This window comes from Oenanthe melanoleuca, chromosome 14 (genome assembly GCF_029582105.1).
Source record: "Oenanthe melanoleuca isolate GR-GAL-2019-014 chromosome 14, OMel1.0, whole genome shotgun sequence".
In the NCBI taxonomy this organism is placed as follows: Eukaryota; Metazoa; Chordata; class Aves; order Passeriformes; family Muscicapidae; genus Oenanthe; species Oenanthe melanoleuca.
Window position 1 is genome coordinate 2,475,679 of NC_079348.1, and position 16,779 is coordinate 2,492,457.

The 16,779-nt window shown below is 39.5% G+C and overlaps 2 protein-coding genes across 2 annotated transcripts; one reads left to right on the top strand and one right to left on the bottom strand.

Moving 5' to 3' along the window:
* Positions 1-14: 14 nt before the first annotated feature.
* Positions 15-3,661, top strand: AIMP2 (aminoacyl tRNA synthetase complex interacting multifunctional protein 2). The gene is made up of 4 exons (XM_056503579.1): positions 15-193; positions 1,710-1,916; positions 2,420-2,651; positions 3,140-3,661. Exons 1-4 carry the CDS (start codon positions 71-73, stop codon positions 3,523-3,525), a joined length of 948 nt encoding a protein of 315 aa, XP_056359554.1. The 5' UTR covers positions 15-70; the 3' UTR covers positions 3,526-3,661.
* A 199-nt stretch (positions 3,662-3,860) lies between these two features.
* Positions 3,861-16,770, bottom strand: EIF2AK1 (eukaryotic translation initiation factor 2 alpha kinase 1). Its single transcript, XM_056503576.1, is given in 17 exon segments — positions 3,861-4,059; positions 4,520-4,753; positions 5,131-5,210; positions 5,326-5,443; positions 7,127-7,233; positions 8,412-8,523; positions 9,598-9,985; positions 10,255-10,305; positions 11,926-12,026; positions 12,397-12,477; positions 13,161-13,260; positions 13,704-13,735; positions 14,260-14,396; positions 15,628-15,786; positions 16,218-16,302; positions 16,305-16,460; positions 16,462-16,770. Coding segments are annotated over 17 exon segments (2,373 nt in total). The 3' UTR covers positions 3,861-3,936.
* Positions 16,771-16,779: the final 9 nt, after the last annotated feature.

The window sequence follows — 16,779 nt, forward strand, 5'->3', positions numbered from 1 at the left end:
GCTCCGCCAATGGGCGCGGGGAGGGAGGGCCGGCGGCGGCGGAGGGGCGCGTGGCGCGGCGGGAGCCGCCATGCCCGCGATGTACAAGGTGCGGCCGCTGCACGGCGCGGGGGTGCTGGCGGAGCACCTGCCCACCTGCATGTACCCCCTGCCCAACCTGCACCGCGCCCCCGGCAGCGCCGCGCCGCCGCAGGTAGGAGCGGGGGGTGGGCGGAAGGAGCTGCTGGGGCCGCGGTGCTGCCCCAGCACGGGCAGTGATGCGGCCGCTGGGCCGGTGTTCCCTCCGGTTGGAGCCGCAGCCCCTGCTCGGCGCCGGGAGGAGCCTCCGTCCCGGAGAACTCAGGGGGCCGAGTCTCACCGCCTCAGCCCGCAGGAGGGCCCCTGGCTCCGCCTCGCCTTGAGCGGAGAGGGTTAAATAAAATCAACGTTTTCGGGAAATTCTCTGTGATGTTTTTAAAGGCTTTAGTAGTTCTCATTTTGTCTTTTCTTGGCTCTCGCATGCGTCTCTGTCGCGGTTTTTACGTTTGAATGGCCATGCCGAGCTCCTTGTCGGTCCTGTGAGTGCCCAGCAGGCCTCGTTCCGTCGTGCTGCATCATCGCTCTGCTGGCTCAGCTCGGGTTTTAGCCAGCTACACACCCTCTATTTCCACTGAGTCTCTTTTTTCTTTTGCCTTAAATAAGACAAAAATGCCAAATATTGTATTACATAAGTCCAGTTGAGCGGTCTCTCTCCAGTGCCAGGAATGAATGGAATTCTCACAGGCCGCTTGTGGCCAATTTTAGCTTGGTGCCCTCACGGATTTGCTGTGCCCTCACCCAGCTGGTGCTGGAGACACTGAGCAGGAGTAACTTTGGGGCAGAACTTAGCAGGAATGCAAACGAAATGCCTTCCCATTGCAAAGTATGGAATTTTGTGTACCACCTCAATATTGGTCACTTAAGAGGTCTTCCCTTGTCTCATCTTTGAAAATCTTATGTTAAGTGGATATAAAAATTTTACTTAGATACTTTGTTATCTCCATCCGTGGAGTTCATCCAACCAGTTTGGGTTTTGTTAATCCATATTCAGGATGGTTTGAAATAGGCTACTTGAAGATTTTTCTTTAACATTATTTTAAGCTTGTAGACTTAAAACCTGCCACAGGAATGTAATTTTCATCTTCTTTTAAAAGAGACTGTAAGATGAGATGCTTGTGAGGTAATTGAGATTAAAAGCTACATGTAACAAAGCACATGGTATTTTTTTTTCCCACTGTAATTATATCCTCTGAAATAAAGACTGAATCCACAAATATACCATCCATCTAAACCTACAGAGCTTTTTACTTTTATTAACTACCTGATTTGTCCAAAAGTTTCCTTCTTTGGCTGATGTACCTCAAACTTACTAACTTTGCTCTTCTGGGCTGAAAAGAACCTGTCAAGCTGTCTTTGGTTTTTCAGTCATCATTCAGCACTTCACTGCCAACTCTGTGATTATGACTGTGTTACAGAGTTTGCTGTAACTAATGGTTTAAAAAAATCTATTAAGCAGTAAAATTTCAGGACTTGATTAAATATGCCATCATATGCCCATGATATTTACAATGGTCTGGCTATTTGAAGGTGTTTAGTCTTTAAAAACTTAATGTTAAGTGAGCTGTGGACTATTTTGACTGAGTTGAGTGAACATTTATGTGTTTTTTCCTTGTTTTTTTCCTCTCCTTTAGGAAGAGGTTGACCCATCACTTCAAGCACTTGAATCCCGCCAGGAAGAGATTCTGAAGCGTTTGTATGAACTGAAGAGTGCTGTGGATGGGCTCTCCAAGATGATACAAACCCCTGATGCTGACTTTGATGTGACAAATATTATTCAAACTGATGAATTTTCTTCTTTGGCAAAAAATGGAGCAGATTTAGATCTGATGCTTGGAAAGGTGAGTTTAGTTGAGAAGTTACAGTGGTAGATACTTCCTAAACATTCAATTTTCAGGGTTGGAAGGGGGGCATTAAAACCTGGGACAATCAGAACTCAATAAAAACCTACCATTTCCTTTTGGCCATCCAGAATATAGATACAAACATTTATAAATACTAGTTCTATATGTGCTCATTTGGGTATAATTTCAAGCAAGAATAGTTAATTTTAAAATTTCAGCAGTTGGTTTCTTATTTGCTTCTAAACTGGAAACTTTAACATTGGCTTAATCTTGGAGTAGAATTTACCTCAGTCATGTCCTTGAATTACATGTCAAGGAAGGAAGATGTTTAAAGGTTTATACAAGTTTTAAATGTCCAGGCTTGAATTTCTTTACTTAAATATTGTTAGAATTTCAGATATACACGTGCATGACTATGTACATTTTGGTGTCAAATGAAAGCAATAGTTATGACTATGACCTGGAGTGTGACTTACCTGAATGTTTTACTTCCCATTCAGGATTATGGTGCCCTGAAAGATGTTGTCATCAATGCAAATCCTTCTCTACCTCCATTGTCACTGTTAGTGATACACAGTCTGCTTTGTGAACGGTACAAAATACTGTCAGCTGTTCACACACATTCATCAGTAAAAAGTGTGCCAGAAAACCTCTTGAAATGCTTTGGAGAGCAGACTAAGAAGCAGCCACGTCATGAGTATCAGTTGGGCTTTACTCTAATTTGGAAAGATGGTAAGAATGAAATTTGTAAATCAGTATTTTACAATAGATGAGAAAATGAAACTTGTGCTATAAATCCTTGCACACAGATGGTTTGGTGTCCCTGTGCTGACATATGGTGGATATGAAGAAGCAGGAAACATTTTTGTTCTCTTTTTGTAGCTGTGAACCATGCTGGGCCAGAAGAGGAAGATTCTTGTTTATAGTTACTGCTGTTAAAATATGTGTGGCATTGACAGGGTTGTTTGTACCCTCAGGATTTATTTTAAATAAAAATGTAATTCAATTTCTACAAATAAGGTAGCTAGAAGAGATATTACGGGGGAGATTTGGCTGAATTTTTCTAAAAGTGATCTCTTTATCCCACAAGACTGGAAACAGTTCATCAGGTTAATATTAACAGTAGTGCTTGCATCACAAACGTACATCATGGAATTACCATTCTAGTTAATTTCTTTACTATGTTGTGTTCACTTTGTTTTTCCTTTTCTGAATTTCAGTTCCCAAACCCCAGATGAAGTTTAGCATTCAAACCATGTGCCCTATAGAAGGAGAGGGGAACATCGCTCGATTTCTCTTTTCCCTGTTTGGGCAGAAGTACAATGCAGTTACCTCAACTCTGATTGACAGCTGGGTGGACACAGCCATCTTGCAGCTGAAAGAAGGCAGCAGCAAGGAGAGAGGAGCAGTGCTGCGCTCCATGAACGCTGCCCTGGGCAGGAGCTCGTGGCTGGTGGGCACTGAACTGACGGTGGCCGATGTGGTGGCGTGGTGCGCGCTGCAGCAGACGGGCGCTGCCAACAGCGCCCCCGCCAACGTGCAGAGGTGGATCAAGTCCTGTGAGAATCTGGCACCTTTCAGCTCTGTCATGAAGCTGCTCAAGTGAGCCCATACCCTTCATGGTGATGTTGTTTTAATCTTACTCCACCTCATGCCTGCTGTAGTGTTTCAGTCCTTGCTGAGATGTATTTTAGGTATTACAGTTGGACAGAATCCTAAAATAATAAAAGCATTACAGCTGCCTTTTGGGTGTGACCTTCCTTTTTTGTAACTCTTGCATAACACATGTTTGTTCAATGACTAAGGTATGTCAATTAATCCTGTGTAAATACAAGCTGTGCTCTTAATTTTTCCACTGTAACATGATTCTCTTCTCAGCAGCCTTTGGACAAGGCAAAAGGATAAGTAAGTACCTTCTAAGAACAGACAGCCAAATGAAAATGCATTCAAATATTTATGTAAAAAAAGAAAAACTTTATACAACTTAACACACAATTGAGGTTAGGTCTTCCTGTAGTTAAACAGGAGAGCCTAGTTTTGTTTGTTCATCTTGCTCTTCAGAAAGCAGTCTTATTGTCTCTCTCAGCTTCTCTATTTCTTCTTCTTGCTGCCGCACCTTCTGTTGGAGGTTAGAAATAACCTGAAAATGAGAGCCAGTTTACTTCAGTTATAGCTAAGCAAGGATAAAGCCTTACTGACCTCCTCAAATTGTGTTTGCAATCTATACGGACAATGCAGCAGCACTTAGCTATTCTACATTCTTGATACTATAACTGAATCCACAAAGCAGTGGGGCATAGAAAGGAAAAATTATTAAAAGAATCTGCAGATGTGATGAAAAGCTTTGAAAGCTTTTCTGACCTATAAAAATACCTCTCAACTGTACAGCCTTTAGAAAGTTGCCTTAATGACCAGATATCTCATTGCAAGGACACCAGAAATAATACAGTGGCCTAAATACTGTAATCAGAAAAAGAGTCTTAAGAGGAATGTGTGATTAAGTTCAAAGCCAAACAACTGTAATGCAGGCAGGGATACAAAATGCATTTTCTTTTTGTGTTCCTTTAGGCTGTAAGGGTTGGGGTTAGAGCACTGCTTACCTGGTCTGTGGTGTGGAAGAGTTCACTGTCCCGAAGCTGAGCTGCTGTTGGGCGTTCTGCAGCTCTTGGATTGGTGAGGAGTTTCACATACTTGGCCTGAGTAGGCCATTTCTTGGAGAAAGTGTGAGGAATTTGGCCAGTCCTTAAATGTGTAAGAACTTCTGTTCTTTCCATTTCTGTTCCAAATGGTTGGAAGAGTTCTAGCAGGATAACACCCATGCTGTACATGTCTGACTGTTAATGGGGTGAAGAGAAAGTTCTGGAATTACTGTTATTTTAGCTTAGTGGGCTTCTTTTTCTCATAATATCATTATATGAAAGTTTCACAACAATGAAGTTTCATGATGATACGAAGAGTATCATGACACTACTAAACACAAATTCAAATCTATATATGTTTTCAACATACTAAAAGAAAAAGCTTTGCTTTAATAGCAAATGAGAAGGCAAAGTTGAAATCCATGTTTTAACAAAAACAATAGGAGTGATAATAGGAAGAATATTTATGTATTTATCAAATATATAATTGTCTATTGAACAAATAGGCTTGATTTATTTCTATTATCTATCATGTTACCAGAGGAAAAAAGAAGCAAAACAAAGATCTCTACCTTGAAATCATAGTGAGATCCCTGCAGTTGTTCTGGTGAGGCATAGAGGCAGGTCCCCACTCCTGAAGTATGTGCCAGTCCTTCGAAAGGCAATTGAGACTTAGCAAGTGTTGTTAACCCTTGCAAGTAACATTTTAATGCTTGTAATACCATAGAAACCTAAACACTGAAACCCATTAAACTTCCTTCTCTTACCATTTATCCGTTCTGTCTGAAACTGGTCTCCATCAGCCCAAAGAAGGTCTTTGCAGGCTAATCCAAAGTCACCTATTTTTACCTGATGATCTGATCCATGTAGAAAGATATTTCTAGGCTGTAAATGAAGACAAAATACAATCTTAAAATGTCTATGTAAAGAATTAAAGAATTTCAGCTGCTTTTAAGTCTATAAAATCCAGTGTTTCACATGTATAACACGATTATTTAACATTGTTTATTAGTGGGAGAGAAAACATAGTCATTGCTGATACCAAATCATGTGTTAGCAACACCATTTGGGCTAAAAGACCACACACCTAAAAGAAGGATTAAAAAAAAAAAGATAGAAAAGCAAAACAGAAAAAAAAAATCAAGATTTGGTGAAAAGATGAAGTACTTTTTCCCCCAACGGAAACTGGGAAATTTGCAGAACAGTAAACAGGAACAGGCAAGAGTGGACAGTAGATTTCACCAACTGATGAGCAAGAAGGATGACTAAATATCATTGAGCTAGACATAATACAAACCAAAATACTTTTCTGTATGATAAGCAGCTGCAATATGCTACTTGGTTCTGGGAAGCTACTATGAAAAAAAAAAAGCCAGATTATGACAGACTTGAGAGCTCTGACTCAGAAAACTGAAACAGTATTTATCTATATATTTTGGTTTTAGGACCACTAAGAAGGAGAAATGCAAGCATTATGTATCTAGAAAAATCCTCCAACTTGCTCAGGTGGCACAAAGGAAATAGTTGGTCTTTTATTAGTGTATAAAGGAGACGTGAATAGTTTAATAAGAGATGGGCAATCTCCATTCTTTTCCTTTATTCAATGCAGAATTAAAAGATGCAGCACTGTTGAACAAGTTGCTAGGCTTCTCACATTCACTGAAGTAAAAACATATCCAGGACACCCACCCACTGGGCTTCTGTTCTCAGAAATTCACACGCTGAAAGACTTTCTTAGAATATTATCCCAAAAATTACAGTTTCTGCTAGGTATCTGCAAAATCACCATTAGAAGAATAGATGGTGAAAACCATGAGAACTGGCTCAAACCAGGTTTGCAGTAACTGTGTGGAATATTGGAATTCTTTATATAACTACCAGACTTCGGACAATAAGGCCATGATGATGCTAAATGGGAAGGCAAATTGAAAAACTGTTCACCCTGAAAGAGTTGACAGAAAAATGAAAATTAATCCAGAGTGAAGATTGTGTGATTTCAAGTAGTTCCAAGCTTCCACATGTGAAGTTTTAATAATCATGATTTCTTCATACAGCTGCTGTATCAGATGCAGAAAACCTGAGTAGGAAGCAAAGTAGGAAAACACACATTCACTTCCTTGCTATTCAGGTCTATCAGTAAGCAAGTAACTAGAACATATTTTCAAAGTCTAACTGTATGCAGTTAGCAAACTGAGGTGTAGTCAAGGGACTTTGCTTATTTTTGTAATTACCTAACAAATTATTTTCCTGGTTAAGGAAAGACTGAGACAAAAGAAAATCAATCTGACCATGCCTGTTTCTAACAGAAAAATGGCTTCAAAGAAGAAAACACCTCCAGAGCCTAAAATCCACTTGTAAGTCAGTGTAACTGAGTACTATGCAGATAGTAAAGATAGTATGGAACTGCTATAGAGATTATTTTTCATGTGTAACAACTTATGGTTATTCATATGTAAATTCTTAAGAGTCCAGGTCATCTCCAATGCAACTATGAAGTTGTTTTCATTCTCCCATAATGTAAATGGTCTTTGTTTTCTTCAACCTTAAGTAATAATTTGATGAACTTACTTTAATGTCTCGATGCATCACTCCCATGCTGTGGATGTAGCAAACTCCTTCTACCACCTCCTGGAAAATCTTCATTGTCCAGTGAACATCCACAAGATGGTATGGACCTGAAAACAATTTCAATTATTTCAGCTAGTTTTACTGAGTTATGTAAGATTATGGTGGTATGTCTTGTTGAATTCTGTTTATTTATGCTGCGGAATAAATTCTTAACAGAATGAGCATATTTTAAATATGGATTTTGCCATGCTTCTCTCAAGACACTATTTTTGAATTAGCAAAAAGTCACTAACATCAAAATTCCAAAAAGGAAAGTTCAGGGAACATGAACATATGTCCTCTGAAAAGATTCTTCCAAACCCCATCAGATAGTTATTTGATTATGAATTTAACAAACTCTTTACTTTCTACTTTTTCATGTCCAATTGTAAACAACTTTCACCTTTTCCATGAAAATGTGTGAAACCAGTATTCAGCAAGCTCAAATACCATTGTAATTCTGTCATTTCCTGACCAGGAGCATCATATTTTAGCTCATGAAAGCTAAAAGATTATGATTACAGAGAGATTAGTGGAAGTCAGCTAGCAGTTTGCTGATAAACCTGTCGCTCTATGAATGAAAAGAACAGATTTACCTTAATAGTGATTAAAACCAAGATAAAACATTAATCACATATTTGTTTTTAAAACCTGATGTGCATATGCTGCTTTTATACAACCACCCCAGAGAATGGAACATGTCTCTACTGCTTTAAGAACATTGGATTTGTTCTTCCAAATGTCAACAGTTACTGATGACTCCTTGGTAGGAGGGCATGAGAACCCCCTGGTCACTCAGAAAAAGTTGATGTTACATTCTTTAATCTATTACAAATTAACCTGTCTGCATCAAATTACATGGTTGCATTTTCCACAGCAGATAAATTAGCCTTTAACCAGCTTTCTGAGAAGCAGCAGATTCTATCAATAAAAAACCTGTGTTCCAAATAAGGAGTATTGCCCAGACACTGATCTCCCCTGGTAACAACTATGCCTCAGGCACTCAGTCATTCTTTTTTGAAGAGCTGTCTAAAACTCAGGAATTTAAATTCCTTTACCAACATCTATCATACAAAAATTCAATACAAGATGCTATTTGATTAAGTTAATAAAGACTTTAATGAAGATCCGTATTATAAACTGCTGAAGTACAATAAAATTAGATAACTGCACTTCAAATCACAAAAAAAAAGAAAAAAACCAAACACCAAAATATTTCCTTGAATAAGACAATGATGAATCTTACTAGAAGTGTCCTCTGATCTCTTGTTGCATCTTTTATTACGGTCAGCAATCCAATCCCACAGGGATGTTTCACACAACTGCATTTGTATATGAAGCATCAAATGATACTCCACCTAACAGAAAAATAATGGTCCATAATTTTGCATTGTAACATGAAAACAGTAGTTATTTTCTTTAAAGCATATAAACCCAAAATTTATTAAACAAAAAACCTCCAAAAACAGGCACCAAAAGGACATCAAGTATAGCATTAGTAATCTACTGCACTCAAAAATGCAATCTAGTTTTGGAGAGTTTTTTGCTTGTTTATCAAATTTTAACAATTGTTATATGATAAATGCTAACAAAACTGCCAGATGCATCTTTAATATTCAAATTAGAGTTTGAAACCTTCTAGAAATACTTAACAAAGGTTTATTCCAGCTTAATCAACATAAAATAGTAGAAAAAAAATCAACTTCCTTATACAGAATTTTATGGAATCACAGAATTGTTTAGGTTGTAAAAGACCTTTGAGTCCAACTGTTTGATTTATAACCATATAATTCATATTACATATGAATATGTAGCTCAGTTTCTGGTAATGGACCAGTTCATCTGATAACCTGGACAACTCAAGCAGACACCTGTAAAACTGTGTTTCTTGCAAGAGGGAACTCCAAGTGATAGCAAAAGCTTGAAGCATTCCAGAGCTGGCTGTGTTATACAAAACATATCAGTGGTATGGTATAAATGACAACAAGGTTTTAGAAGCACAAGTGATTCCCTGCTCAAATCTGCTTTTATCTTTTTCCCATGTACTCCTACACTGCATGGGCACCACATTACATACCAACACACTTCCATCATTAACAGCTGCTTGAGCTTTCATTAATGAAGCTAAAGATTTTCAATGTTGATGGGCCATTTAATGCAGCAGTAGCTTTTTTTTACTCATGCAGGTACTTTGAAAGGACTCAAGATGCCTAACACATGGAAAGTTACTCATAGATGCTGAGCTTTGCCAGCTCCTCTGGACAGCTTCCTTGTAATGATGTTACCCACTTAAGTAAAAATTGTCTGAACTTTTGGCTCTACTTGCAATCATTCCATTCTTAAATCATTCATTTCCACTGTCTACTGAACTACTTTAAAAACATCACAAAATTAGAAAGCAGATAAGGATACTTAAAGACAACTGTATTTACCTCCAACTCTCCACAGAGTGCTACCTCATTTTTGGAGCATCCTTCAGAGCAGGACTTGCTTTCAGAGCTGGACTCACTTTCAGTCCTAGCATCTTGATCCAGACTGGAATGAGGTCCCTGTGTTGAATGATTGTCCACACCAGTTGATAAACTGTTAATATTATTTACAAAGCCTTCTTGTAGTTCTATGGATAATTCACATTTATCTAATTTCACACATTCTTTGCTACTGCTGTTTGTAAAGTCATTCCTTACATCCATATTCTGCACTGATTCTCTGTGCACATTTTTAAGACTGGTACTGTCACAGGACTTCTCTTCTTGTGAGGTAAGGTCAGCAAAGATAATTGAACTACCACTTTCCACACTCTGGATGTGACAGTGATCACTGAAAATAACAAAGGGAGAGAAATCCAAATAAGCACACAGCTTCATACCATTTAGTTGTCATACACCACTGAATTTTTTTCCCCCAGCTGCAAACAGCACTCCAAGTAAGAGTTCAGCTGCTTCTCCACATAAAACTCCAGGATTACATAACTGTCACTGCAGGCTCCAGCTGATTTAGCAGGAATTTTGGGCAGCTATACCAGACAGCAATGTCTCAGCTGAAATTAAAGTTCAATATATGTTATCACTGAGATTAGTAATACTTACTTGCTACTCTCTTGCTCCAAAGATAATGGCCGCAATTCCATTATTGTTTTACCTGTTGAATGCAAAGATAAATATGGTATTTCAAAAAACAAAGAATGTATCCACATATTTACTAAAAATTACCATTTAAGCTAGAGCACCTCACTGAATTTAACTTTGTTACCTGTGGATAACTCTAGATTACCTCTGTTTCTGCTGCTGCAATAGGGGTTTGTAAAGTCTACTAGGAAGCTACCCTAATATGTATTAATTTATCTTTAAATGAAAAAAAAAAAAGTGTTGTACAAGGTCACTAGAAGGGTTGTACTGGGCTTTCTTAGATATTTCCTTAGACTTCATCTTTCAGAAGTCAGCCTGTTCAAAGTAAGGGTTTACAGTGTATAGAATAACACACAGTTAAAGAAGCAGCTCCACAAGGCATCACCCTTCACATCACACTGCTGCTGTTTTAAAGACACTTGATATCTTGGAAATATTGTCATTAAAATTGCATTTTTATATGAAAAAGCTGTTTTAGCACACAGAAGCAAATTTAAAACATCAATCTTGTAAGACAAGGGAAACCATTAAGTACCACAGAAGCTACCTATAGATTTCATGATGCACTTCCATTACCACCATTAAATACTTTTGAAGGACCCCCAGCACTAAACTATTGCTTGAGATTCTCTGGATCATTGGTTAAAAAGTTCTGCCTGTTTTACACTACTGTCAGCTTCCTATATATTTATGCATTTTCTTTTGTGCTTATGGCTGGCTGGGCATCAAGTCAGTGACTTGGAAAGCAATAAAATTATACAGAGCATAACCAAACCTCCCACTAAGAGAGGATCAAAAGATTTAATTGCTAAAGGCATTTCAGGAAAGAACTAGAAAGGGACCAATGGATTAGGGTTACAAAGGGACCAAAGCACAGAGTGTGCAAAGAGATGAGAACAAAGAGCCTGAAGAGAAAAACCAAGAAAAAGGTGTAAAATGAAAACAAAAGTAGATAAATTCTCAACAATTACAGACAGCAGGTGATACACAAAAAAATCCAATTGCTCTGTCTGTGCACAACTATGAAACACATTTAATCAAATTTAAAAAGTCTAACTTGGAAAGCAAAATAAAGAGATTTTGGTAGGGGGGGTTTATCATTAAAAGGATCTGCTTCCAAGTTCTTTCAGTTTTTCTTAGATCTTTTCCAGATCTGAAGAAAAGCATACTAGAATGCTTTTTCTCGTGTTGCTACATCTCAGAGACTTAGAGATGAACATACAAACATAGTTGCAAATTTGTGGGCTTTTTGTTTCCATCACTTTCCCCCAAATATCTGAGGCAGCTCATTCCTCAGCATTCATTCTTCTCCTCATCAGCTCACTACATCTTGCATTAAAAGTTTTTAACTGCATTTCATTGACCTTCACACAACTTTAAAATCCTCCTCATGTCTTACCACAAGTAAAGCTAATATTTCCACAGCTCCAAATTAATCATTAAGTAACAGATAAATTATTTGGTAAGGAGGCATTTAGTGCACAGAAGGATCTGGTGATCACCTGTAATTTCCATTTCTTTTAAGGAGGGGAAAAAAAATTACATATTTTACCAGAGAAGTAATATTCTCCTGAAAGTAACATTTCAGAGGTTGTAAGATGCAAGGAAGATTTACACAATGAACTGTACTTTCCTTTTGGATGTACTGTTTGAACTTGCTCCATCCAAGCAGTGTGATAGCCTACAATACTGGGATGCTGCAGCCCAGCCAGCACTTTGACTTCTCGGAGCACCTAAAAAGACCAAAAAAGACCACAGTGTGACACTCCTTTATTCTGAGTGCTTAGTAAACATGAAAAGTAACAAAAAGTAAGTTTCTTAGAGAGAAAGAACAGATGAAATTGTTACAGTAACAGAAAAAAACTGAAAGCTTTAAAATAAATTGATTTTTATCACTGCAGAGATGACCAAATTCAAGTAATTAATACAGTTCTTTTCATGGACTTTAATGAGTTTCATTCACTTTTTTTCTGCTAGGTATTGATAGCCTCAAACCTTTAGAAATTCAGAATGCATAAAAAATTATATTAGCTACATATAATAAATTAGAACAGTATAAGCTACAGAGGAGTTAAAACAGGGACAAAACACAGGAAAGAATACCTTCATGCAATCTCTTCTTGTAGCCTTCTTAATTTTAATTTTTTTAATAGCATAGAACTGACCATCTAACTTGTTTCTGACCTGAAAACACAATTACAACAGGAAAAAAATAAATGTTAACGTGCTTGGATTAATTAAATCCTTTCAAATGCAATATTTTCTAAAATTTTATTTCTGCACTCCATTTCTATGGAGTATCACCTCTGTCAGGGATTGAAACAGGGATTAGGTCCCTGCTGTCAAACAGGGATACTGATAGGTCCTGATAACTGCTTAACAGCTCAATAAATATGTGAGACTACACTTGTTATTTCCACATGGCACATACACCTCATGGGGAACCCTGGGCTGGCCATACACTACTAGTACTTAACACAATTCAACACTGGCTTGGACAGTTTTTTTTCATACTTCACTTTTTAAAAGCAGCCACAACTAAAGCATTGGGGTGTGCAGACCAGTCAGTTCCAGTGCTGTTTAGAGTCAATATATCATAACACTTCACATGTCAAATAAGGAGTTTTCATTAGCTTTAAAATGGTCAAAAAATACAAAGTAAAACATCTGATATATCCTGCTGCTGACAAACAAAACTAGTTACAGCTGAACAGCTTTTGAAGTGAAACACCAACTGTCTTCTAAGATACAGATTTGCATCTCTCCCATTCAAAAAACATTTGGCAGGACAGCTAAAACAGTAACTCCAAATTCCAACGAAAAACTAGATATAAACAGAGCAGTTTTATATGGGAGGTAGAGAATACCTTGTATACTTTGCCATATCCTCCTTTTCCTAGCCTTGCAATCTCTTCAAATTCATTCAAGTATCGTGAAGTCTGTGCTTCAAAGAGAACTTCTTTTTCCCTGATCAAGAAAAGTTAGGCTGCAATAAACTAAATCACAACTTACAAGTAAGATACAGATGTACACATTCTAAAAATATTATTCATGTTACAAAAAGAAGTACTTTGACATTACCATACTGTACCAGCCTGAGTTTCAGTGAATACTGAAAACCAGCAGACTGCAAGAGCATGCACATGTGCCACAAATCCATACTCTGTTTTAACAGAGATGTTCAGATTATTTATTTTACACTGATGCCTGATGAATCTTGTTTTCTTGAACAGTGGCAGTGACTGCGAGAAGAACAAATTACCACATTATTTTGAGAATTTGGATCCTTTACCTTTTTTCCTGTGTTTCAGACCCAAAATATGAAATGCAATATTAATTAAATTCAGAGTGGAGCACAGAATTTTAGGGAAGGAGTTAATTTAGTATTTCTACATGCTTTGAATACATACCCAATTGCAAGAGACTCTCCGTTATCAAGTTCCTATGAAAGAACAAAATCCAATATAAAACCATGCCATATAAAAAGAATAACATTACTGCCCTTTTAGAGTTCTGCTGGCATGCAGGATAAAATAAGAGCTCTAAAATGTGCTTAACAAAAATTAACCAGCTTAGTTCAAGCAGCAAGATAAGCAAACAGGTCTGATTGAGCCTGAAGTACAAGTACACAAACTACACCCTTCACTAACATAAATATGAGTGTTAGCAGGACCAACAGTTTAAAGTTGAAAATGGATGTCTGTCAAAAAAAGCTGTAGCAATACTTACAACACCTTGCCTTTGTTTATAAACATTTTAACTTGCTTTATTATTATTAAGGTACAAAATATTGATGGCTTCAAAAACTGGATTGCACCTATAGAACCAAAGCATTCTATCCCAAACAGCTAAGCAGCTTTTTTGTAAAATTATTAAAACACCTAATCCCAACACCCAACATTAGAAGAACTCCTAAACAAAAGCTCCTTACTGCAGAGGTTGCCAAATACATGTAACAAAGCTTACCCCGTTAAGTACTTGTTGATGAGCTGCTTTCATCAGCTCAGTAATGGCTCTGTTGTGCTGCAGTCTTATAGTACTGAATTCATCACAAAAGACAAAAGGGGAAAGTAACCCTGTTCTTGTGAAAGTGTGACGAAGAACTGCACAAAGGAACAGAGAAAGGTCAGAAAAACATTAAATAAAGCTAGCCAAGAAGACCACATGAAGTTTTGAAACAAGAAATCTTATTTGAAAGACGTGTGAAAAACTGAAAAATCCCTCCTACTTTAATGCTGTTTCCGTGCAAACTTTCAGCAATTAAAACTAATTCAATCCAAACCAGAGCTGCTCTACGGGAATCCTTTCACATAATCCAATTATTTGCCATGCCTTCCAGGGTCACAACTGCATTCCTCTTCTTCCTCACCTCAGCAGATGGGTTATACAAGCATCCAGCCATTCACTTACAATTTACTTTTCGACTAATTTTGTTCAGTGAAGAGAAAAATTCAAAGCAGATTCAAAACTATGAGGATGCATTTATAATCAAAAGCGGCAATGTCAAGATTTTCTAATTCCCATCCAAACCCACACACTTGTGCACATACTCATAACACAGAATGAAGTTGTTCCCTTCTACCATTTAATCTTTCTCATATGGAGTAAAACTGGGCAAACAAAACCTCATAAATGCTGGAGATGGATGCAACTGTGATGTTATAAATGACATAAATTTTAACTATGAAAAACACATTAAATTTTATTTTCTAGAGTCATGTAAAGTAAGGACAAAACCCTTGGATATACTTTCTTAAATGCACTAAGTATACGCCTAAATGAACAAAATACCCATGGTAAGTCATATACCAAGAAAATATTTTAAAATATCACACTTTTTTCACACTTAAAAATGAGAATTCCCTGAACGATATCAAGAGACTTCATGGCAAAATAAAGAACTTGTAAAGGCATTTACTCAGATTGTCACAGAATATAATTTTGATATATTAAGTCAATATGCTACTGCAACTATTTCTTGATAAGTATTTTATTAAATGACTCTCCTACCACCATTTTTAGATCACATTTAACAGTAATATAATTTATCCTGCTGCCCTTCTCATGATGCAACTCACACGATCTAGCTGGAACAGAACTGTCAGATCCTTACATCTACAGCAACAGTGTGTTACTGTTTTCAAAAATAAGACAAGTTGTCATTGCCAATTTAGTTGATTCGAGGTATTCATCCTCTTCACAGAATCATCCTTGTCCCAGTGGAATGAAACCTACAGCTATGTATTGATATTACACTGTAACTCTGCACAGAAGGGTCTGGTACACATCGCAGTAAGGCAGCTTGAGAGACAGGAATGAACACCTCTTACTAACTTCGGAACAAACCCCTGGAGTGAACGGGGTTGTGTGTGTACATATGGCAGAGGTGCTCCAGCAGTGACACAAGCAGCAGTTGGTTCTGGATGGTCGACGTGAATTTCATAAATTTTTGAGACCTGTTTGCAACTCGCAGTTCCGCCGGCACATCCGAGTCTGAAAGAGAACAGCCAGACAAATGAACTTAGGTCTCAGGACACACCTATTTACCTAAACATTAAAACAATGAACAGCCACACAGCCTCAACACAATCCCGGCTCACAGAAGCAGCACTTGGGCTGCCACTAAGCGAGTAGCTCAAGAGGCGAATTAGGACGCTAATTAATTTTTTTAAGTACGCAGGGAAAGCAGCTACCCGGGGATGCCGAGGTGCCCCGTGCCCGAGGCAGGGGGAGCTCGCACGGCGGCCTCAGGGCAGGGCGCTGCTGAGGGCCTGCCCGCTCTTGCATCACCCCGCGGCCGCCGCTGCCTCAGAGCGCTGGGGAAGGACGGGAAGAGGAAGGCGGCGGTTCTATCCCTCCTTCCCTCCCTGCCAGCCGGGAGAAAGGGGCGATTTCCCCGCTCGCCCACCCCCGGCCCCGCTTACCGTCAAAGCGCGGCTCCGGGCTCTCCTCAGGGAACTCGATGGCGGGCACCGGCGCCCGCATGGCCGCAGCCCTCCCGCCCCTCATCTGCCGGGCGTCGGGGTCGGCTCCGCCACAGCCGGCGGGGCCCGCCCGGCCCCCCGTGGGCGGCTCCGGGGGCCGGGCCAGCGTTTATGGCCGCTCTTTGAGCGCGGAGCGATAAAACATGAACTGGAGGGATAAACCCGGGAGGGGAACCTTCGGCCCAGGAGGACGGGGACGGGCGGGCAAGAGTTCGCACGGAAGGTCTGCGGAGGGGAGCGGAGCGTCCCCTCCCCTGCGCACGGGGACCGGCACCGCCCGCAGCCCGCGTGAGCCCCGCGCCCGGCCCGGGGGTCGCCGAGCCCCCTCTAGCGGCTCCCGGCCGCGGCACAGGGGCGGTGCCGGTCCCCGTGTGACCCGGAGGCGCTCGCTGCTCCCCCCGCCGCCGCCGCCGCCTCCTCTCCTCCCCCCGCCCGCCCGCCTGCCCGGCCGGCGCCGGGCCCCGGATGCAAGAGGCCGGCGGAGGGACGTCATTGTTCCCCG

Bases quoted from the DNA above. Each gene is read 5' to 3' on its own strand.
- AIMP2 (XM_056503579.1), top strand. From the start codon at position 71: ATGCCCGCGATGTACAAGGTGCGGCCGCTGCACGGCGCGGGGGTGCTG. The intron at 194-1,709 runs GTAGGAGCGGGG...CCTCTCCTTTAG, and splicing joins GCAGCGCCGCGCCGCCGCAG to GAAGAGGTTGACCCATCACT. The intron at 1,917-2,419 runs GTGAGTTTAGTT...CTTCCCATTCAG, and splicing joins TAGATCTGATGCTTGGAAAG to GATTATGGTGCCCTGAAAGA.